Source organism: Euleptes europaea, chromosome 6 (assembly GCF_029931775.1).
Source record: "Euleptes europaea isolate rEulEur1 chromosome 6, rEulEur1.hap1, whole genome shotgun sequence".
Taxonomy (NCBI): domain Eukaryota; kingdom Metazoa; phylum Chordata; class Lepidosauria; order Squamata; family Sphaerodactylidae; genus Euleptes; species Euleptes europaea.
In genome coordinates this window covers 3,796,851-3,820,031 of record NC_079317.1, presented here as the reverse complement: position 1 = coordinate 3,820,031, position 23,181 = coordinate 3,796,851, and the positions used below count along the sequence as shown (strand labels likewise).

Here is a 23,181-nt window from a genome sequence, read left to right as displayed (position 1 = left end):
AGGAGAAAAAGAAGCGGGCACCCCTGATCGCATGCAATAAGGCCGGGCGGAAGGGTCTGGATCTAGACAGGCTTGAGCCCCGGCACGTATTTTGCATTTAAAGTCTTCCACCGGGCAAGCTTTCCACTTGCTTCGGGACTGGCTGTTGCTATTCCCAGGGCCTCCGGCAGAGGGAGGCCGCGAGCTGCCGCTGAGAGAGAGAAGACTGGTCCCGCCTCTGACGTTCTTATTGGTTCCCGCGGATTCCCGCACCGAATAGTTTTGGTCTCACTGCCGTGCCGTAGTAGCGGCGTCGAGCGCGCATGCGTGCTGGCCGCTTTGCGCCTGTCAGGGCAGGCGTCTGCATGGCGGTGAGCGAGAAGCGGCGTCCGACTGACGAGATTCGCTCAGCGGCTACCCAGCCGGCTCCGTGTCCGCCATGAAATCCCGTTTCAGCACCGTCGATATCCGGGCGGTGATAGCTGAGCTCCGCCACAGGTGCGTCCCTTGACAGACAGGTAGCCACGCCCCCTCTGGGCCGAGGCCACGCCCCTTTGAGGTCTTCCCCCCCTTGAAGAAGAGGCTCTAGGTGGGGAGCTCCGCCTTCCCTCGACCTGCATGCTGATTGGCTGGCATTGGGTTTCCAGCTCTGCCCTGAGAAGCTCCTGGAGATTCGGGGGGCGGAGCCTGTGGAGGGCGGGGTTTGGGGTTAGAGTTGCCAACCTCCAGGTAGCACCTGGCGATCTCCTGCTATTAAGGGTTGCTGTCCAGACGACCAAGGTCAGGTTACATAAGAAAGGCCCTGCTGGATCAGGCCAAGGCCCATCAAGTCAAGACCACCTGCAGCAGCCCTGTCCTGCCTGTGTTCCAAAGCACCTCGTATGATAGGCCTGCTCCTCTGACCCTGCAGTAAATAGGTGTGCATCATGACTAGTGTCCATTTTAACCCTCGCAAGGTTGTTGTGAGGATAAGATGGAGGAAGGCAGAATGATCTATGGTATCTTGAGTGTTTTAGGGGAAGAGTAAGATAAAAATGTGCGGTATAAAGGGAACATAATTCTCTTTCAGAAGACTGATGGGACTCCCTGTTTTTGTTTTGTTGCCAGCAGATTTGAATCTCTTTCCCCATCCCTTTACACCCACGTGGAGACTGAGAGACTAGCTTGGGTGACCACATCCTAAATCTGATAAAGTGGCTGATGCCACAACAGTTGATGCTTCAGTGCATTTGTTAATCTTTAAGGTGGCCAAAGGCTCCTTTTGGGGGAGGGATTTTTCTAAAAAGCACACCTTTTGAATCCGCCACATGATGACTGTGGTCTCCTACCCACTACAAGACTCAACAGTTGTCTCTTTAGCAAACATTTGCTAGAGTTTTAGAGGGTAGAAGAAGAGTTGGTTTTCATACCCTGCTTTTTTCTACCTTTAAGGAGTTTCAAAGCGGCTTACATTCACCTTCTCTTCTTCACAACAAAGACCTTGTGAGGTAGGCGGGGCTGAGAGAGTTCTGAGAGAATTGTGACAAGCCCAAGGTTACCCAGCAGGCTCCTTGTGGAGGAGTGGAGAATTGAACCCAGTTCTCCAGATTAGAGTCTGCCACTTTTAGCCACTAAAAGACCCATGTTGGTCTGCAGTAGAACAGCTAGATTCAAATCAAGTAGCACCTAAGAGACCAACAAGATTTTCAGGGTATAAGCTTTCAAGAATGACAGTTCTTGCTTGTATCTGATGAAGGGAACTCTGGCTCTCAAAAGCTTATACCCTGCAAATGATGTTGGTCTCTAGGGTGCCACTGGACATGAATTTGTTTGTTAAGAGAGTTCTTCATTCAGTTTTATAAAACAGTATGAACTCCAGTATGGTTTTCTTTCCTGCCTTTATATAGAGATGACAAACAACATTCACAAAGTTTTTTTTTTTTTTGCAAACGCAGCCTCTTAGGAATGAGAGTAAACAACGTTTATGATGTGGATAATAAGACGTACCTCATCCGCCTTCAGAAGTAAGAGCTGAATTTTCTTGTTTGTTCTGTTTTAAGTATTTTTAAATACTGTTGTTTTCAACCGGATAAAGTAGATAACCGAAATATGGGAAATAATGAATGGATTAAAAATGAACAGATTTGTGACAGCCCCCAGCTGTTAAAAACCAGGTTGAATGTAAAGGCATTCCACCTACAGTACATCTAGGAAAAAAATGAATGGGCCAGATTCCTCCTTTTTGAAAGTAGGAGAAAAGGAGTAGGTTTTTATACCCTGCTTTTCTCTACATTAAGGAGTCTCAAAGTGGCTTACAATCACCTTCCCTTCCTTTCCCCACAACAGGCACCCTGTGAAGTAGGTTAGGCTGAGAGAGTTCTGAGTGAACTGTGACTGGCCCCAGGTCACCCAGCAGGCTTCATGTGGAGGACTGGGGAATCGAACCCGGCTCTCCAGATTAGAGTCTGCTGCTCTTAACTTCTACATCACACCTGAATGTGTGAAGGTGCCTTATACTAAATCAGGCCCTTGGTCCATCAAAGTCAATATCGTCTACTCAGACTGGCAGCAACTCTCCGGGGTCTTGGGCAGAGGTCTTCTACTTAATACCAGAACTTTATCTTCTGCTGCATGCCAAGCAAAAGCTCTACCCCTGAAACACAGTCCCTCCCTGCAGTTCCCAGGGTAGGAAATGTAGCTGTATGGCAGCAAAGAACAACCCAGGAATGCAATGTGAGCAGCAGACATCCCATATGCCTCTGATCCTCTCTGTCTCCCCTCCACCCCAGGCCGGACTGCAAGGCGACGCTTCTCCTGGAATCTGGCATTCGGATTCACACCACCGAATTTGAGTGGCCCAAGAACATGATGCCATCTGGCTTTGCAATGAAGGTAAGTTCACCGTTTTGTTCGGCTTCCTGAAGAGTTGCTTGGGGATGGGAAGGGAGCGTTTCAGGCTAGCAGTGCTGTCCTTTGGTCTCTGGGGCTGTGTGTACCTTTCTCAGTGGTGTGAGCCGGGAGCTTTTTCCTTTCTTATGCTTACCAGCACTTATTCATGTTGATGGTTCCTTGTTAAAAAAGACAGGAAGGGTGCTATGCCCAGGCTCATTCTGTTTAATGGGGCCCTCTCTTCCATTCTCTTTCCAATAGCGATCAGGGGCCCTTTCTCCAGCAGGAGAAGGGTGGATTACCTCTGCGCAGCCAAGTCTCAGATAGAAACTATATTTGTGCTCGTGTACTCACAGGATTCTTATCTCACCACATATGCTAAGCATTTCCTCTCTGCTCTAATCACGCTAATTACAATGTGCATTGTCCCTCTGCAGTGAGTGAGAGAATAAAAACCAGCATTGTGGTGGCAGCTGCCGATGAACGCATATTATTTTAATCTGCACAATGGATTAGCTCTCCAGTGTCTATTCAGAAGCTGTTCTAAGAGCCCCACTGGGCCTCACTCACTTTCTGAAAACACTCGGAGGGCACCAGAAAATGTGTCTGCAGGCTCCACCAGCACCATGTTGGGGATCCCTAGACTATGTCATGTCTGTACTTGTTACAGGAGCCTTATGAAATGTGTGTGTTATATGATATTAAGTCACTCCTGATTACGGTGACTCTTTGAATTAATCCCTTCCAAAACATCCTATCATTGACAGCCTTGCGGACTGAAGGCATTGGCTTCTTCATAAAAGCTTCTACTGGATTAACCCAGCCTGGAGTTTTGTTTTCCAAAAACCTTTTATATTTTTTCCAGTTTTGAAATAAACCAAATCTAATAATATGAGAGTAAAATTCTCTATTCACTTTATCTTTTTCATACCATGTACAGGTATAAGAACATCAGAAAAGCCCTGCTGGATCAGACCAGTGATCCATCAGTATTCTGTCTCACACAATGGCCATCCAGTTCCTCTGGAGGGCCAACAACAGGCCATAGAGGCTGAGGTTGCCTCCTGGCATTGGGATTCAGAGGTTGACTGCCACTGAATCTGGAGGATCCCTTTAGTCACCATGGCTAGTAGCCACTGATTGACCTCTCTTCCATGAATCTGTCTAATCCCCTGTCTAATTCCATATTTCAATCACTTGTTGTGTAAAGTATTTCCTTTTGTTCATCCTGAATCCACTGCCCATCAGCTTCAAATGGATGCCCTCTAGTTCTAGTATTTTGGGAGAAGTGGAAAAAGTTCTCTCTTTCCTTCAATAGCAAAAGGGAAGGCACAGCTGTTTCTCTGCCCTGCACATCTGCCAGCTCTTCTGCGTGGTTTTTAGTCCCACTGGCTCTTTGGGGGCGGCCCCCCCCCTCCTTTCCCCTCTGTCATGTCAGATGCTGGCGTAGTATTCCAGACCGCCCCAGTAGTTGGCAGTGTAATTGCAGGTGGGAAAGCCCCCAAATCTCATCACCATATATATTTTTTTTAAATCAAAATGGTCCTGCCAGGCTGCAGCTGTTCACACTTGTTTGTGCTCTTTCCCTCTGACAGTGTCGCAAGCATCTGAAGACCAGGAGGCTTGTGAGCGTGAAGCAACTCGGCGTTGACAGAATAGTAGATTTCCAGTTTGGGAGTGACGAAGCAGCCTATCACTTGATCATCGAGCTGTACGACAGGGTAAGCAGAGGGGAGAAGGCGTGTAAAAGACCAGGAAGCGGCTGCTGTGTCCCTGCCTCCCCACTTTTCCCAGAACACTTAGCATGTTCATCCTTTACATTTCCATGGGGCTTTGGAGACTGGTGCGACCCATACATGTTGAGAGAACGCAAGAAGAGGCCCTCTTGGAAGTTTATCTAATTATTTATTTGAAATATTTATTAGCTGCCTTTCTTCCTTACAGAGCTCAAGGTGGCTTACGATATAAATAAAATACATAAAATAGATCACATAAAATATGTAAAACCAAAATTTAATATCATAGCGGACTGCTTTAATCAAATGCGGTCCTAAGTAAAACCATCTTCACCTGAGGTTGTTCCATAATCATGGGGCTGCCACCAAAAAGGCCCTCTCTTGTGTCCCCACCAAATTAACTTTTTCGATTGGTGGGACAGACAGAAGGGCCTCTCCCTATGATCTTAATTCCCAGCCTGGAACGTATGGGAGAAAATGTTCCTTCAGATTCCCTGGGGTCCCAAGCCATGTAGGAGAGAGAGTTTCTGGTTCCATATCTCCCTCCACTGAGTTCATCCACTGCTTGGTGCCTTCACAGAGGGCTCTGCTTTCCCCTCCAAGCTATTTGACCTTTGCTGGAACGTTTGTGTGTGTGTGGATATACTGGAAACCCTCTATTGTGCTGAAATTGTCTGTTAGCTCCATTTCCTTGGGTCTTGAGCATGAGAGCAATCAGAGACCTGAGATGTCCGTTCTGGGAGCATAAAAAGTTCTACATCTGCAATTCAGTGACAAAATGTCTTGGACTCCTTACAGGGGAACATAGTTCTTACTGACTACGAATACCTAATCTTAAACATCCTGAGATTTCGCACCGATGAAGCGGATGATGTCAAATTTGCGGTCCGGGAGCGCTACCCTGTTGACAGTGCCAAACCAGCGTCGCCTTTGCCCAGTTTGGAAAGGTATCTCTGGGCTCCGTGCGGAATTGGGATTGTGGCAAAAGCAGAGCCCTGTGGTTGGGTATAGGTGGTGGCTTTTCAGATTTTTGGGTGGTTCCACCTGACAATGATTCTCTGTGTAGCTTTTATTGCATTTGCAGCGGCAGTGGAACATTCACACTGGACATGGTCCCTGCATGTTCCTTGTGTCAACCCCCCTGTGGGCTGCCATCCCAAACAGCCACCACAGGGACTTTTCAGGCTTTAAAAAAATTGGTGGTGCACATTGAGGCTAGCATGTATGGGAACCATTTCGTGTTCTTTTACATGCATAATCCTCTGTACATAACCTGAATTTAGGTACATTGTGAGTAGTTTGCCTTAAAGCCTCAGATGTTGGTATGAATGTTAGAGGGAAACAAAAACAAAAAAAACCCTTTGCTTTCCTCTTTCTTGTAAAACGTTATTGAATGATGGCTGTTTATTATTTCCCCCCCACCTTTTAATAGGCTGACAGAAATAATAACCACCGCACCTAAAGGAGAACAGATAAAGAGAATTCTAAACCCCCACCTTCGTAAGTATTTGATTTATTTTAAATATTGTTAAACTACCTTTTCCTTACAACATGGTCCCAGGGTGGTTTAAAGGTAAGTGTAAAGCATACACCAGCAATGAAATCAGAAATGCATCGAAGCATCAACAGATAAATATCAGCCTAAAGCTATATCAACAATCAATAAAACATCAATAATTCCTGCCCCCATAACAAGACACAAAATAGTCCCCTTTTTGCTGATGGATAGAGATCCAAATATAACATTTGCCGTGGCCAAATATCTCTCCATCATATTTTCCTCTAAGAAACAACTGCTCAGGACCTATGGGTCATAGGAGCAAAGAAGGAAAGGAAAACATCAATAAAAAAATACAACCATCTTACGCATTTTCTGAAAGGCTGATAAGGAAGGAGCAAAGGCCTTCTGCTGTTAGAAGGCGGTTCAGAGATCCAAAGCAACCATTGAGCCCTCCCCTGGCATGGTCTGCCCTACGCCAAACCTCTCAGTGGGAGGGGACAGTGAGAGGAAGCTAGTATGAAGAATGGAGTAACATAGAGATCTGTACCAGTAATGGACAGTTGAACACACACGAGGCTGCCTTATCCTGAATCAGACCATTGGTCCATCAGGGTCAGTACTGCCTAAGACTGGCAATGGCTGTCCAGGTGGTAGGTCACATCACCTATTGCCTGATCCTTTTAGCTGGAGATGCCAGGGATTGAACCTGGGACTTTCTGCTTGCCAAGCAGATGCTCTGTCAATGAGCCACAGCCCCTCCCATGTATGGAACTGGATCTCCAATTCTTATCTCGAATACGAAGGATGGCATATATTGTTTGCAGGATAGCGTTTTTGTTTGCTTAGCAAATTTATGACTAAGAGGCAGGTCTGTGTATCTTTTGAAGAATGGCTGGATTCTGCCTTGCAAGGGTTGAAAATATGTGTTATGGGAAACAAAGTCCATCTTTGAAATCCAGACCTCCATCTAGCTGATTTACCAGTTTTGTAAAGAGATCTTTTCCTTTTTTATTTAACAGCTTATGGAGTCACACTCATTGAGCACTGCCTTATAGGAACAGGATTTTCAGGTAGTGCCAAAACAGACCAGATGGAAAGCAAAGGTGGGTGGCCAAACTTTGAACGTGAAAGGTGTTGTATTCTGTAAAACACCAAAGTTGCATTATGCATTCAACGGCATGATTCTCTTGCTCAGACAAAGATCTGTTATATATTGTGGATTATGTGTAAAGTGCTGTCAAGTCACAGCTGACTTATAGCGACCCTTAGTGGGGATTTCAAGGCAAGTGATTAAGGAGAGGTGGTTTGCCATTACCTTCCTCCGCAGAGTCTTCCTTGGAGGTCTCCCTTCCAAGTACCGACCCTGCTTAGCTTCTGAGATCTGACGAGATCAGGCTGTACTATGCCACCTTCCCTTCCTATTGTGCTCTATATCACCAAATGATCCTCCGCCACAAAGAGCTGTGCTCTGAGTCAAGGGGCCCTTCCACCTGCGGAAAAGGCTCTTTCATTGAAAGAAAGCTCTTTGTGCTGGGCAGTGTGATAAAGTACAACTGTAGCAGTAGAAAAGAGCAAGTCCACTAGCACCTTAAAGACTGACAAAATTTCCGGCAGGGTATGAGCTTTCATGAGTCACAGCTCACTTCTTCAGACACCAACAAGGTACAACTGTGCCACAGACTCTTGTCGATTAGAGGCATTGGTTGAACAAACAGTATGTCTGACAATTTGTTTTAGTTTAGTTTTAGTAAGATTTGCAAAACATGCAAGTTCTACTTTTTCAGCTGTGTTCTTGGCTCCATCCTTGGAAGAGAGAGAACTTTGAATAGATGAGGCCCAGAAAAATCTGTGAACAAGTTGATCTAATAGTTCAGAGTTTTGATACACATATTTCCACGGGAATGGTTTCTAAGCTCAGACAAGCACTTGCCTCATACTTTTGGAAGATTTTGGTGTTGTCGTGTGGGTTTCATATAATTGAGCCTATATAAGACCACCACACCCAAAACACCCCTGAATCTTTCAGATGTGGGTTGTGTGAGACTACCTAGTCTTTCTGAATGCTTTGGTGAGAATCTCAGAAATTGTATTTTATCTTTTAATCTTTAGATAGGATAAGGAATTATATGTATGTATTTCTGTTTGTGATTTCATTTACACATGAAAGTATATTTTGTGTCATGGTGATTCTTCCATTTTTTCTCATTTCAAGAATGATTAGAATGATTTTAAATAAGAAAAATCTTAAACATGAGTGATCTTTGGCTAGGACCCAAGGTTTTCACTTCACACCTGGAAATAAATAAACTTCTGACTTCTCTTCAGTCAGAGATCTGTAACCTATAGAGATTGGGTATGGAAGAAGCCCGGTGATTTCATAGTTAATATAGCCCTGTAATTTAATAGTTAATGCATAGCTTTGGAACAGGCAAGAGACTCTTCATTTCCATATATCTGTTTGCTTCTCTTATGGGTGGGTGGGGAGAGAACAATAGTTCACCTGTTACAGCTGATTATCATTTTATGCACTGGGTCCACTTAACCCTTGTTCTCTTACGTCAGCCTTGTTCAGTATGAGCCCCCTCCCTGGACATATTCAGCATGCAGAGAATATATGGGTCCCTGGCTGGAAGAAGAGAAACTAGGAAAATATGAACAATCTTGGCTTTTAAAAAGCCCATTCTTTTCTCTCTTTTTAGATTTTGAAAGGCTACTCGTTGCTTTACAAAAAGCAGAAGAATATATGGAAACGTTGGACAGCTTTGATGGGAAGGTAGTTGGTGATAACTTCTGTGATTTCTCACATGTGTGGTGATGGTCCATAATCCAGCACCTTTCAGGCTGTCATAGGAGGAGGCTGGAAGAGGAGGCTGGAAGAGGAGGCTGGTCAGCAGAAGGGTTGAACCAAACCGGCGAGAGGAGCTGGGAGATGCTGGGGGGGGGGGGGAAATTACATGGATTTCCAGTTGTCCCACTCCACAGTTTAACTCCTTCCTCGGTGTGTTTATCCACCTATCTTGGAAATTAAACTTCGAGACTCCCAAAGTATTCCCCACCATTTCAACTTGGGCTGCTCTAGGTAGGCTTCGGCAGAGCAAGCAGGCCTTGGCACTGGGCATTAGGTGGCTGATGACACCTTGCATGTGAAAAGAGAAGTTTGGTAATCCTTAAGATTAACACATCCAGCTTTGGTTCAGTGGTAGGGCATCTGCTTGGTATGCAGAAGGTCCCAGGATCAACCCACAGCATCTCCAGCTGAAAGGGTCAGATATTAGGTGATCTGAAAGACCTGTCGGAGAAACTGGAAAGCCAGTTCAAGTGGATAGTGCCGCGGCCCTCAGTTTGCAAGACCTGAGCAAGGATGTTAATGACAGGACATTTTGGAGGATGTTAATTCATAGGGTCACTGTGAGTCGGAAGCACTTAACATACACTGATCTTGATGGACCAAGGGTCTGATTCAATATAAGGCAGCTTCATGTGTTCATGAGTTTTTATTTACATTGTCTCCAGTTGCTTAAATCCAAGAGAAGTCACTGTTGGATAAGTCATTCATTCCAGATGGAGTAGCAAAGGAGCCTGATTGTCAGGCAGATGTGTGGGACTTATGTCAGTGAGCACTGTCTACAGCAGCTCTTACAGTCTGCTGATTGTGCGGAGCATGGAGTAAGATCAAGAAGCCCATGTGTTTCTGCAGGGGGTTTGGCCCCATCGACTGCTTGACCTCCAGTGATGGAGAAACTTGTCTTGTTGTGGGCTGATCTTTTCCATGTGCTTCTTTTCTCCATTTGAAAAACATGGTAGAAGGTGATGGCATAAGAGAGAGAAAGGAATCTTTTTTCTTCAGGACTTTCTGAATTTAATAACTGAGCATAACTGTGTGTGTTCATTGTCAATAGCTATGTGTGTTAAGTGCCATCAAGTCGCTTTTGACCTATGGGAACCCTATGTCTTTCAAAATGTCCTATTCGTTAACATACTTGCTCAGGTCTTGCAAACTGAGGGCTGTGGCTTCCTTGATGGAGTCAATCCATCTCATGTTGGGTCTTCTTTTTTTCCTGCTGCCTTCAACTTTTCCTAGCATTATTGTCCTTTCCACTGAGTCCTGCTTCTCTTGATGAGACCAAAGTACAACAGCCTCAGTTTAGACCTTTTAGCTTCTAGGGAGAGTTCAGGCTTGATTTGCTCTAGAGCCCACGTGTCTTTTTGGCAGTCCATGGTATCCATAAAACTCTCTTCCACCACCACAAAAACATAGTATGTGATTTCAAGAAGAGAAACTAGGAAAAAATACTCAGAAATTATCACTACCTTACAGGGTTTTATCATCCAGAAGAGGGAGAAAAAGCCGAGTTTGGAACCAAACAAACCCACAGAAGAAATCCTCACGTAGGTATTTTGATGGACACTTCCTTTCCAGCCAGCTTCTTTCCTGCCAGTCAGCCGGCAATGATATACAATCTGTGTCTTGCAGATACGAGGAATTTCACCCGTTCTTGTTTTCGCAACATTCAAAATGTCCGTATGTGGAGTTTGAGTCTTTCAACAAGGTATGGTGCTGTTTTTACTATTAGATTTTAAACATAGGGGTGTCATTTTTGTTGATGGGCTGGATATGCTTTGTTCCAGCTCATATTTTGTTATGTTTACTGAGATCTTGGTTTATATATTCCTTTTTATTTTATTTTTGGGTGGGAAGGCAGTGGATGAATTCTACTCCAAGTTGGAAAGCCAGAAAATAGACTTGAAGGCGTTGCAACAGGTACAAACCTCTTGAAAAAGTTCTGCTCATGAAATAACGCACACACTGTCTGCTCAGCAGCTACTCGCAGACTGCAGATGGTTGGAAAGGGAGGCCATGTTCGTTCACTCGCTAACCTGGGCTGCTGCTGTTTTCTCTGTGACTGTACCTGAATCAGTGCAGATCTATCATGTCAGAACCTTGTCTTCCCCCCTCCCTTCTGCCTTTTGTCCCTGAAAGGAGAAACAAGCATTGAAAAAGCTGGAAAATGTTCGGAAGGACCACGAGCACAGACTAGAAGCGCTTAATCAAGCTCAGGTAGAATCTTTGAGTAAATATACTTGTCCCTTGCCCGTCCCCCCGACCCACTGATGGGATGGCCTGTAATCTAATTTTGAAGACAAGCTTTTCTAGTGCTGTTCTTGCTGGTAGTCTTACAGAAGGCGTGGGACAGTTGGCTCCTGTGTTCGAATCCCTGCTTAGTTCTGAAGCCCCGTGAGAGGCTATGGGCTAGCTGTTCTCTCTTCGCCTGGCCAACTCCACTTGATTGCAGTAAAAAAATTACATTGGATATGAGGATGATCAGGGGCCTGGAGACCAAGCCCTATGAGGAAAGGCTGAAGAAGTTGGGAATGTGCAGTCTCAAGAAGAGGAGGTTGAGGGGGGACATGATTGCTCCCTTTCAGTATTTGAAGGGCTGTCACTTAGAGGAGGGCAGAGAGCTGTTCCTGTTGACAGCAAAGGATAGGACCCCCAATAATGGGTTGAAATTACAGGCAGAAAGGTACCGTCTGTACATTAGGAATTTTTTTTTTACAATAAGAGTTGTTCAACAGTGGAATCGGCTACCTAGGGAGGTGGTGAGCTCCCCCTCACTGGCTGTCTTTAAGCAGAGGCTGGACGAACACTTGTCAGGGATGCTATAGGCTGATCCTGCATTAAGCAGGGGGTTGGACTAAATGGCCTGTCTGGCCCCCTTTCAACTCTATGATTCTCCTCATCTCTTTACTTTCCCTGAAGGAAATTGACAAGGTGAAAGGTGAGCTTGTGGAAATGAACCTGGAGACCGTCGACCGAGCCATCCAGGTGGTCCGGAGTGCCTTAGCCAACCAGATTGACTGGACGGAGATCAGCGCCATTGTGAAAGAGGCCCAAGCCCAGGGGGACCCGGTGGCCAGCGCCATCAAAGAGCTGAAGCTGCAGACCAACCACATCACCATGCTCTTGAAGTAAGTGCTGTGCCGGCTGGAGAAAGAGAGAGGGTGGGGAGGGGACCATGCCCTCTGTAGAACAAGAAGAAGAAGAGTTGGTTTTCATATTGGCTAATTTTATCCTCATTGGCTAATTTTATCCGGTAAATTATGGGTCTTAACTGTTTTTAAATTTTGATATTCTTAAACAAGAGATATTTCAATCTGTCACAGGTTGCATCTGGTCGAGTTACTCTGGCTTTTGCTGCAAATAAATTTATTCAAGTATTCATATGTCGACTTTCTCGACCTTTTAAGGAGAATCAAACCAGCTTACAGTTGCCTTCCTTTCCCCTCCCCACAACAGACACCTTGTGAGGTAGGTGGGGCTGAGAGAGTTCTGAGAGAACTGTGACTGGCCCAAGGTCACCTAGCTGGCTTCATGAGGAGGAGTGGAAAGTCAAACCCGGTTCTCCAGATTAGAGTCCACCGTTCTTAACCACTACACCATAAGGCAAAAGCTGGAGTTCAGCCTCTTGAAATTAATCAGCAATGGGCTTAGAAGATGACAGAATCATGAGACTGGGGAAGCCCACTAAACCCCTGGAGGGGTGAGGTCCAACAGTCCCCTCTAGAATGAGAATTCCATCCCCCTTATGTTGCTGCTAGGAGCCCTGTGGCACAGAGTGGTAAGCTGCAGTACTGCAGTCCAAGCTCTGCTCACGACCTGAGTTCGATCCCGACTGAAGTCGGTTTCAGGTAGCCGGCTCAAGGATGACTCAGCCTTCCATCCTTCCGAGGTTGGTAAAATGAGTACCCAGCTTGCTGGGGGTAAAGGGAAGATGACTGGGGAAGGCACTGGCAAACCACCCCGTAAAACAAAGTCTGCCTAGTAAACGTCGAGATGTGACGTCACCCCATGGGTCAGGAATGACCCAGTGCTTGCACAGGGGACTACCTTTACCTATGTTGCTGCTGCCAAAGCCCCGTGCCTCTCGCAGCGGGGGAAAGTGGAGCAAGGCCTCTTCCCAAGAGCTAAATGTGCGATCGGTTCATAATGGGAGTTCTTGGGGTGCTGTGGCCCCTGACTGTTTAGGGATTTAAAGGCCAGAACCAGCCCTTTGGATCTGGAGCACATCTCGCATGCGCAGTGCCACAAAAGTAACTTTACAGGACTAGAGGTCAGGATGAAGGAAAAATCCTAAAAGGAGTGGTTCCAACAGCTGCATGCCAGTGGTGGCTCAGGAGGTGAGGCCCCCTGCAGCTGCTGCTGTCTCTGGCATAGAGCTGGAAGGGACCTTAATGGTCATCTAGTCCAACCCCCTGCACAAAGTAGGAAATTCACAACAATCTCCCCCCCCCCCACTCCCCCAGTGACCCCTGCTCTATGCTCAGAGGAAGGCCAAAAAAACCTCCAGGATCCCATACACAACCAGACATTAAATTCATCCTAGTACACATACATGGCTATTTACAAATCTATAAATATACAAATATGCACATGAGGTTTTTGATTTCCTCACGCACCTTTTTTCTGTTTTGCTAGGAACCCGTACTCACTCTCGGATGCGGAGGAGGAGGAGGAAGCAGCGGCGGAAGAGGAGGCAGCAGAAGAACCGAAGGGGAAGAAGAAGAAGCAGAAAGGCAAGCCGCTGAGGAAGCCTCTGAAAAACCAACCTTTGCTTGTAGATGTGGACCTCAGTTTGTCTGCCTATGCCAATGCCAAAAAGTGAGTGACTTTCTTGGGGGAGAAGCGTGGGGGGCCCTGGGGTAGGTCAGATGGCAGTTTTAACAGCCAGGGTTGTTGTACCTGAAGCAGTGTAAAGGATCTGATGGGAGCTGCCTGGCACCGAGTCAGCCCATCTGTCCATCTGCTCAACGTCGCTCACTGCTCTGACTGGCAAAGGGGCTCTCCTGGGCCTCCGGCTCAGCTGAGATGTTTCCCTTGCCCTGTTATCCAGAAGAAGAGTTGGTTTTTATATGCCGACTTTCTCTGCCACTTAAGGGAGAATCAAACCCGCTTACAATCACCTTCCCTTCCCCTCCCCACAACAGACACCCTGTGAGGTAGGCAGGGCTGAGAGAAAATGACTTGCCCAAGGTCACCTAGCTGGCTTTGTGTGTAGGAGTGGGGAAACAAATCCAGTTCACCAGATTAGCCTCCACCGCTCATGTGGAGGAGTGGGGAATCAAACCCAGTTCTCCAGTTCATACTCCCACCACTCCAAACCACTGTTCTTAACCACTACACCACGCAGGACAGGAAAGGAGCTGCCAAAATGGGCTTCTTGCATAACAGTATGGGAAAGAATGCTGTTGTAAAGTCTCCTGCGTCCGGGTAGCATGAATATTGGGCGGCCTGCATCCTTATCCCCAGCCAAAACTAAGCCAGGAAAAAAGGGCCGTGGCTTAGTGGTAGAGCATCTGCTTGGCATGCAGAAGGTCCCACGTTCAGTCCCCAGCATCTCCAGGACCAGGGAGTAAACACATGAACACATGAATCTGCCTTATACTCAATCAGACCCTTGGTCCATCAAAGTCAGTATTGTCTACTCAGACCGACAGCGTCTCTCCAGGGTCTCAGGTAGGGGTCTTTCACATCACCTACTTGCGTAGTCCCTTTTACTGGAGAGGCCGGGGATTGAACCTGGGACCTTCTGCGTGCCAAGCACTGAGCCACAGGCCCTCCACTCTGCCACCCTTCCCTCCTTCATTCCCACTGGTTTTGCTCAGAACATTATTCGAAAACCAAAATCCTAGAAACAGTAGGTGATGTAAAAGACTTCTGCTGATCTTAATCCTACTTCACTGTTTATTGGTGCTGTCTGCTCAAATTGATTTTCGTACTTTGTAATCTGCCTTGAGTCTCGGTGAGAGTGGCTGGCTATAAATTAAGCTAATCATTCTGCACAAAGTCCCAGGTTCAGTCCCAGGCTTCTCTAGTTGGAGGATTCCTGGTATATGGGAAAGGCCTTTCTGTGCCTGAGACCATGAGTAGAGAAGACTGAGGTAGACGGATAAAGAGTCTGTCTCAGCACAAAGCAGCTGTATGTGTTTCATTTGACTGACAGGAAGATCTGATGGTGCTGTGTTTCCCCCAGGTATTATGATCACAAGAGGCATGCGGCCAGGAAAACTCAGAAGACTGTGGAAGCAGCGGAGAAGGTACCGGTGGATTCTTTGTCTTTCCCCCTTTTAGAATAAAATAGCGTCTGTAAAACAACTCATTTCTATTTGATATGATTCCAGTGGTGATAGGGACCTACTCGGCCTGGAGTTTTGTGCAGTTCTCTGCAGGATTTAGAAAATACTGAATAAATCCCACCAATATTCTAAAGCAGTGGTTCCCAACCTTTTTTTGACCAGGGACCACTAGGACTTTTTTGTTCGGTGCAGGGACCCCAAGGTTCAAAATAAAAATTCCGAGCATTTGAAAATAAACTTTAATCATAACTGTTAGTTAAACATTAAACTTAGAATAATATTTGAATATATATATTTTTATAATAGAGAACTTTTAATTGAAAATATTAATTTATTATGGGTTTATAACTTTGTTTCACGGACCTTAATTTAGTTCTCACGGACCCCTGGGGGTCCACGGACCCCTGGTTGGGAACCAGTGTTCTAAAGGGTCAGTTGGTGACAGCTGAGTCAAATCTAAGGAAATTATATCATTAGAGACTGGGGTCAGTCTTCCCAGCAGTGGGTGGCCTTGGTGCCAGGTCTCCGGAGCACTCGTTTCTGATTTAGATCGGAGTCCAGTAGTACCTTGGAGACAAACGAGATTTATGATGTATGAGCTTTTAGATTCTCAAAAGCTCATATCTCGAAAGCTTTGTTGGTTTGTAAGGTACTACTGAACTCAAACCTAGCTCCTCTAGTGCAGACCAACACGGCTACCTTCTAAATGGTTTCTGATTTGCCCACGGTGAAGAATAAGATGGTCACACTAGTAACATACGTGGCATGAGTTATGTGCATGTCCTCCATCACACTGTTTATTCATTTAAATATTTAGGGCCTGCCTGTTTTTCACTATTATTGTAAGCCGCAAATAAAAACAGTGTGCTGACTCAAATAATGTGAGCAAGTAATACAGGTGATCAGGTGCTTTAATGACCTCCATGGTCATAAACACAAGCTTGGGCATGCCTTAACTCTGGCAGCATTTAAGGGCTTTCACGGCTGCCTGTGATCAAAGCAACAAACCCTGGGGTAGGTGGAGACAGATGAATAAATAAAGTTTGCATATCCAGAAGGCAGTGTCTTAGAAATATTACACTGGTCAAATGCCCTGTCTTGTCATGAGTGAGTAGAAAGTAGCAGGAGTCCAGGAGCATCTTAAAGACTAATACAATTTCTGGCAGGGTATGAGCTTTTGTGTGACTCTTTAAGGTGCTCCTGCACTCTTGCTCTTTTCTGCTGCCACAGACAGACTAATGTGGCTACCCATCATGATTTGTCATGAGTCAGGATGTGATGTAATCCCCTCCCGCAGGTATGGGTTGGTTGGGGTTTGTGTGGCCTCTTTGGACACAGGGTGATGCTGTTTGTCTGAACAGGCATTCAAGTCGGCAGAGAAAAAGACCAAGCAGACTCTGAAAGAAGTCCAAACAGTTACCACCATTCAGAAGGCTAGAAAAGTTTACTGGTGAGTGCCTGTATATGATGTCAGAGTTGCCAATCCCCCTTTCTTTTTGGGGGGCCGTGTTTTGAAATCAAGGCCAAAAGGTGACTGAAGTTAATTCCTCTGTGTCTGCATTTTAGTTGGGGGATGCCTGACCTTTTTGGTGGGGCTAATGCAATAGGTCAGTGGGTTATAGATCAAATCAAGCCTGAACTGACCCTAGAAGCTAAAATGACTAAAGTGAGGCTGTCGTATTTTGGTCACGTCATGAGACAACAAGAGTCACGGGAAAAGACAGTCATGCTAGGAAAAGTTGAAGGCAGCAAGAAAAGAGGAAGACCCAACAAGAGACAGATTGACTCAATAAAGGAAGCCGCGGCCCTCAATTTGCAGGATCTGAGCAAGGCTGTCAAAGATAGGACATTTTGGAGGACTTTCATTCATAGGGTCGCCATGAGTTGGAAGCGACTTGACGTCACTTGACACACCCACACAATGCAATAGGTCAGGGTTCCCCAGTGTGCTGCCCATGAATGCCCTGGCACCCCGCCAGCTCTTGGCGCCTGCCAAGCTTTTCAGAAAGTGGGTGGGGCCATTGTAAGGCGGGGCTTATTATTGGCTGTCCTCATTCAAATGAAAAGGTTTTCTACTGGAAGGACTAGTAAGAACCTTGGCTTTCCTTAGTCAGTGTATGGTTCCCTTTCTCTTTAAGCCAGGGGTGGGGAATGTCATGCCCGGGGGCCGTATAAGGCCTGCGAAATAATTTGGTCTGGCCCTTTGTGGGTCCTGGCAGATATCTAGCTCAGAAGGATCTAAGACTGGCGATCCGCCCCCTCCTGTGGACAGGAATAGCCTCTATTCAAGGCTGATGTAAGTTTGTTTTGCTGAGAAAAGGAACCTTTTCCCCCCCCTTGAAGAAGAGTCGTTAGCTATGGAGCTGCTAGGACCACCCAACAAACTGTCTTGTGTTTGCTGCCCTGCCTGAATTTCTCGGGCCCAGCTGGGAACAGCAGACCTCAAAAGCGAGTCACTCTACGTGGCAGACACTCAGAGCCGTCTCCGGTTGTGCCTCTTGGCTAAATGTTTGACCAAATATAGCAGGCTAATTTTTAAGTTGATAATTTTGTATGGCCCGCAAATTATGTTATAAATATTCAATGGCCCTTGGCAGAAAAAAGGTTCCCCACCCCTGCTTTAAGCTCTCCTTCTTCCCCGGAGGCTTGAGGAGGAAGGTATTCCATTCAGTCCGCCTCTTGTGGCAGCCATTTTAGATTTGGCTCCGCTTCTAGTGGCAATCATTTTGGGGTGGCGCTCTCCACCCTCTCTCAAAATTCCAAGTGTACCCACTGGCTCAAAAAGGTCGGGGACCCCTGCAGTAGGTGTAAGGCCTTATTAACATAGCAAAGCATTATCTTGAATAGAGGCCGCGGCATCAGTCTTTAGAGTTCGTCGCTGACCTGACACGTGTGGTTCTTGGATTATGTGGGCTGTTTGTAATGTTTTTAAGAGCTGCTTTGTCGGTTTCTGCAATGTGTCCAATGCTTTACCTTTTTACAAAAAGCACAATGAATCCTTAAGATTATAAAACTGCTCCAGAAATGGAGAGATTGGTAGGCGAGAGCAAGCTGTCACAGCCACTAGAGGTTTCCGTGCTGGGCAGAGCCAGTTTGTGTTACTGATCTGCAGGATCTGTTTCTCCTGAGTTTGATCCAGGAGACAAATGGGTATTTCTGATCGGAAGTCAGAAGGTGTGCTCCCAGAGGTTATCAGTATGCCTCACCGCTAAACCTCCCTTTCTTCCAGCAGTTTATTTGAATTACTGTTTTAGCTGCTTAGTTCTAAATAGATGGTTTGCAGTTGTTCTAAATTGATTTATACTTGAGAGGGGCACTTTGTATTTCTCATATGGCTTTTTCACTTAAGGAGGCAGGAAGCAATACCTAGTTGCGGGGGGGGGGGCATAAGCTGCAGGATTTTTTGTAGGCCCTTCAGAAACCCTACTTATAAATACACCAATATATGACCGAAAAGTATGGGGGGAAGGCTGGCCCTAGTTTTGATAGGGCTTTTGCCACTTTCCCTAGAAGCTCCATTCACTTTGCAATGGCATCTCAGCTCCACATAGGTTTGCCAGCTCTGGCTTGGGAAATTCCTGGAGGTTTGGGAAGTGGAGCCTGAGAAGGGCGGGGTTTGAGGAGGGGAGGAATGTTAATGGGGTATAATGGCATACAGTCCACCCTACAAGGCATTTTCTCCAGGTGACCTCTGTCAACCGGAGATCAGTTGTAATAGTGGGAGATCTCCAGCTACCAACTGGAGGTTGGCAACCTTAGTTCCACAAGGGCAGAGCTTGTTGCCCATGGGTGGACCTTCCAAAATGTGATGGCAACCCCTGAGAAGATGCTGCACTGGTACCCTACTTTCCCTTCTTTATTGGAGGTGACGCAGAATGTGTTCTGGGCATCCCCTCCAGTTATGAATAGGTTAGCAGATGGTGGGTAAACATTTCTAATATCCAGGGGTGTCCCTGACAAGACCTCAGTAATATAACCTCTCCTGTCATGGTAGAGGCTAGACTGTAGATTGAAGTATTCTTTTATGGGCTGAAACTGGTCTTCTCCAGGAAAGGTGCTGCACAGTTAATTTTGCAGGATAATTTCATCCCCCCTTGGCTGAGACTGTTCAGAAATAAAATGAGCTTTTATGGCCTTTCACAAGAATTCCTTGTCTTGATGAATTACCTCCAGGCTAAGAATCTGGTAAAACAGAGAATATTAGATGTTGAAAGGCAACATGACCAGAATAGGATTAAAAGCTGATACTAGTACCCTTAATAAAATTCTTCCAGCATCTTCCATCTAGACAATCCAGATTATAGGAGAGCATTTACCTTGTTGCGTTATAATGCGCTCCCCTAAGCTATTCTGGAGGATAAAGCACAAAAGGATTCCACTCAAGGATTGTGAATGTTTATAACCTCTCCTGCTGTTCCAGTGTTTTGCTTTGTCTTGATGGCTTGATGTAATCTGACAGGTTTGAGAAATTCCTGTGGTTCATTAGCTCTGAAAATTACCTTGTTATAGCTGGAAGAGACCAACAGCAAAATGAAATGATCGTCAAGAGGTATCTGAGCCCAGGTGAGCCACCGTGTAACACAAGTTGCATGTACATACCATGAATCAATCTGAACGGAGGCTTGGCAGGCACATAAACTGTGAAACCGGGGTTCAGTTCAGCACTGTGCTGTGAAGCTTGCTGGGTGACCTTGGGCTAGCCATCCTCACTCGAGCTAAGAAATCTCACAGGGTTGTTTCAAAGCTAAAACAGGGAGGGGAGACCCTTTCTTGCTGCCCTGAGGAAGGGTGGGATAAAAAATGTACCAGGTAGATGGATGTGCATCTCGCTGGTTGCTCTGAGAATCACCACAGGTCTCTCTTGGTGTCTCCTCTCCTATACAAGGTGACGTCTATGTCCACGCTGATCTCCACGGGGCGACCAGCTGCGTCATCAAGAATCCAACAGGTGATTCCTCCAAGGAAATGTGTTGGAAGAAATGGGGCGCTTGGATAATTGGAACTCTGTTTTTCCTCACCTTAAACAATGTAAAGGAAGCACATGCTATATTGTCTTAAAAATACTTTTTACATTTCTGCATAAACGTTTTAGATTTGTAGGAATTTAACATTTAAACACTTGGTTTATTTTCCCTGATCAAATATTTCTGTTCAAGCATCTGTTGCTGGAGGGAAATAAAATTAGCAAGAGGCAAAATGCAAAAATAGACATGCTAGATCAGATTACACATTTAGAAGACTTGTGGTGTTGCTCATGAGGATTTTCCATCTACTGCTCCATCTAATAGAAAGGATTGTTTCTCAAACCCTGATTGCGTAAGGTTAATTTTAAGGCGATCTTTAAAAGCATGCATTTTCTACACCCTTAGCAGCTTGGCCTTGGGATTGTTGGGAGTAAATGCAGAGGCCATATTATTTTGTAGGATTTAATCAGTCCCTTTAAAATTAGGCTTCCCCAACACCCTTAGCCTCTGAGGGCTGCAGGCTTGTGGGGGTGTCGGGGTGGATAATAGCCTTGTGTCAAAATTGATATGCACCTGAAGCCAGTTGTGCAATAGGCTTATTTATCTTGGAGTAGAACAGCTTGATTCGAGATCAGTAGCACCTAAGAGACCAACAAAATTTGGTCTCTAGAAGCTAAAATGATGAAATTAAATCTATTGTACTTTAGTCACTGGAAAGGACAATAATGCTAGGAAAAGTTGAAGGCAGTAGGAAAAGAGGAAGACCCAGCATGAGATGGATTGACTTCCATCAAGAAAGCCACGGCCCTTAGTCTGCAAGACCTGAGTAAGGCTGTTAACGAGAGGACATTTTGGAGATCGTTAATTCATAGGGTTGCTGTAAGTTGGAAGCAACTTGATGGTGCTTAACACACAAAATGGGACATCACACACAAGCTTTCAAGTGTTGAAGTTCCCTCCATCAGAGCTTTTGATTTTCAAAAGCTTATACCCCAAAAATCTTGTTGGTCTCCAGGTGCTACTGGAACCTAGCTGTTCTACTGCAGACCAACTTGGCTACCCTCTGAGATTATCATCGTGGAATGACAGTTTGCACAGTGCAAGAACTTCCTCTCTTTGAATAACTTGCCGAAATCTAAACCTTTGCTTATTTCTAAGCCGATGCCAGTCCTTGGTGTCGGGGATGATGTTGGGTTTCAGGGACAAAAATGGAACTTGGAACAGTGCTCTACAGCTTGGAAGCCTTTTCTCCAAGACTGAGTTCCTACAGGCAAAGCAAAAGTCATAGCACCTGGTGTACAGGTGTTTCCGTGTCTCCTTTTGCCTTTTACCTTATAGGGATAAATTCCCTGCTTTCGTTCTCCTTCCCCTCTCCAAAAGTGGCTATTAGAAAGCCTTCTAGCAGTTTTAGTGTCTGTCTGTCCTAACACTGACCTTCTTCTGATGCTGCCATTCCAGGGGACCCCATCCCACCACGGACGCTCACAGAGGCAGGCACGATGGCTCTGTGTTACAGCGCAGCCTGGGACGCTCGAGTCATCACTAGCGCCTGGTGGGTGTATCATCACCAGGTAATGAGGCCTTGGGGTGGGGTTGTCAGGCGCAGCTCTGGGGCTCGCTTGAAAAATGCAGCTCACTGAGATCCCTTTTGCAAATGGCTCTGAGTATGACTCTTTATATGCAGAGCAAACTTTGAGTCCAGTAGCATCTTAAAGACTAACATGGTCTTCCAGGTTATAAGTTAAAGCTCACTTAAGAACGTCAGAAGAACCCTCCTGGACCAGACCAGTGGTCCATCCAGTCCAGCATCCTGTCTCACACACTGGCCAACCAGTTCCTCTGGAGGTCCAACAACCGGGCCCAGAGGCCCAGGCCTTCATAAGAACATCAGAAGAGCCGTGCTGGGTCAGACCAGCGTTCCATCTAGTCCATCATCCTGTCTCACACACTGGCCAACCATTTCCTCTGGAGGTCCAACAATAGGGCAGAGAGGCCAAGGTCTTTCCCTGATGTTGCCTCCTGGCACTGAGATTTAGAGTTTGACTGCCTCTGAACATGGAAGTTCCCTTTAGTCACCATGGCTAGTAGCCACTGATAGGCCTCCATGAATCTGTCTAATCCACTTTTAAAGCCATTTGTGCCTGTGGCCATCACTACATCCTCTGGCAGCCAATTCTACATTTTAATTCATTGTGGTAAGAAATATTTTCTTTTGTCCCTCCTGAATCTCCTGCCCATCAGCTTTGTTGAGTGCCCTCGAGTGCTAGTATTTTGGGAGAGGGAGAAAAAAGTTCACTATGTTAAGTTTCTCCACTTCATCATATACAAAGAGAATGAAGATCCATCAGCCCTTATATCCAGGTCGAAAGGTGAGACAGTTATAATAGAGAAGGGCTGATGGATCTTCATTCTCATTTGTATCTGATGTATTTGACTCAAAAAAGCTTATGACCTGGAAAATTTTATTGGTTTTTAAGTTTCTGCTGGACTCAGACTTTGTTCTGCTACTACAGACTAATGCAGCCACACGCCCAAGACTATTTTTATTTGCAGGAAGCCACATTTTTAGTGTGAAACCACAGTCAGGCTGCTTCCTGCAGAAACTCTGTACTGGCAGGTGATGTTTAACTCCTTGTGTGTGGAGGCTGTGCCACCCCACCCTTCCTGTAGTGGAATAAGGGAAAGGCATTCACCTTCCTCAGTATCCATCTTTTTGGCCAGCCTACTTCACTACTGGTTCCTGCCTTTGACCTGTAGTCAAATCGGTGCCCACCAAACAAAACGCAGAAAAAAACCCCAAGCAAACCCAAGGAGCCAGAGCCATAAACTTTAATTTCTGACCCCAAGGAGATACAGTTTGGAGGCCTCCTTTGGCATAAACTGCCTGTATAAATCTTGGCGCCACAGCCACAACTGGGAACTGGCTTGCTGTAAAAAAGGTAAAGGCAAGCACTGGGTCATTCCTGACCCATGGGGTGATATCACATCCCAACGTTTA

At 45.9% G+C, this 23,181-nt stretch overlaps 1 protein-coding gene across 1 annotated transcript in view; it reads left to right on the top strand.

Annotated features, from left to right (window-relative positions):
- Positions 1–405: 405 nt before the first annotated feature.
- NEMF (nuclear export mediator factor) overlaps positions 406–23,181 on the top strand; it is a 38,302-nt gene continuing 15,526 nt past the window's right edge. The window contains exons 1-19 of the mRNA XM_056852237.1: positions 406–477; positions 1,914–1,982; positions 2,748–2,850; positions 4,443–4,568; positions 5,382–5,530; positions 6,016–6,083; positions 7,104–7,187; positions 8,784–8,857; positions 10,403–10,473; positions 10,559–10,634; positions 10,784–10,846; positions 11,066–11,143; positions 11,846–12,054; positions 13,562–13,744; positions 15,117–15,180; positions 16,581–16,669; positions 19,679–19,782; positions 20,105–20,167; positions 21,642–21,754. Of these exons, the coding sequence (XP_056708215.1) occupies positions 419–477; positions 1,914–1,982; positions 2,748–2,850; positions 4,443–4,568; positions 5,382–5,530; positions 6,016–6,083; positions 7,104–7,187; positions 8,784–8,857; positions 10,403–10,473; positions 10,559–10,634; positions 10,784–10,846; positions 11,066–11,143; positions 11,846–12,054; positions 13,562–13,744; positions 15,117–15,180; positions 16,581–16,669; positions 19,679–19,782; positions 20,105–20,167; positions 21,642–21,754 (1,845 nt within the window). The 5' untranslated portion in view covers positions 406–418. The remainder of the gene's footprint in view (positions 478–1,913; positions 1,983–2,747; positions 2,851–4,442; positions 4,569–5,381; positions 5,531–6,015; positions 6,084–7,103; positions 7,188–8,783; positions 8,858–10,402; positions 10,474–10,558; positions 10,635–10,783; positions 10,847–11,065; positions 11,144–11,845; positions 12,055–13,561; positions 13,745–15,116; positions 15,181–16,580; positions 16,670–19,678; positions 19,783–20,104; positions 20,168–21,641; positions 21,755–23,181) is intronic.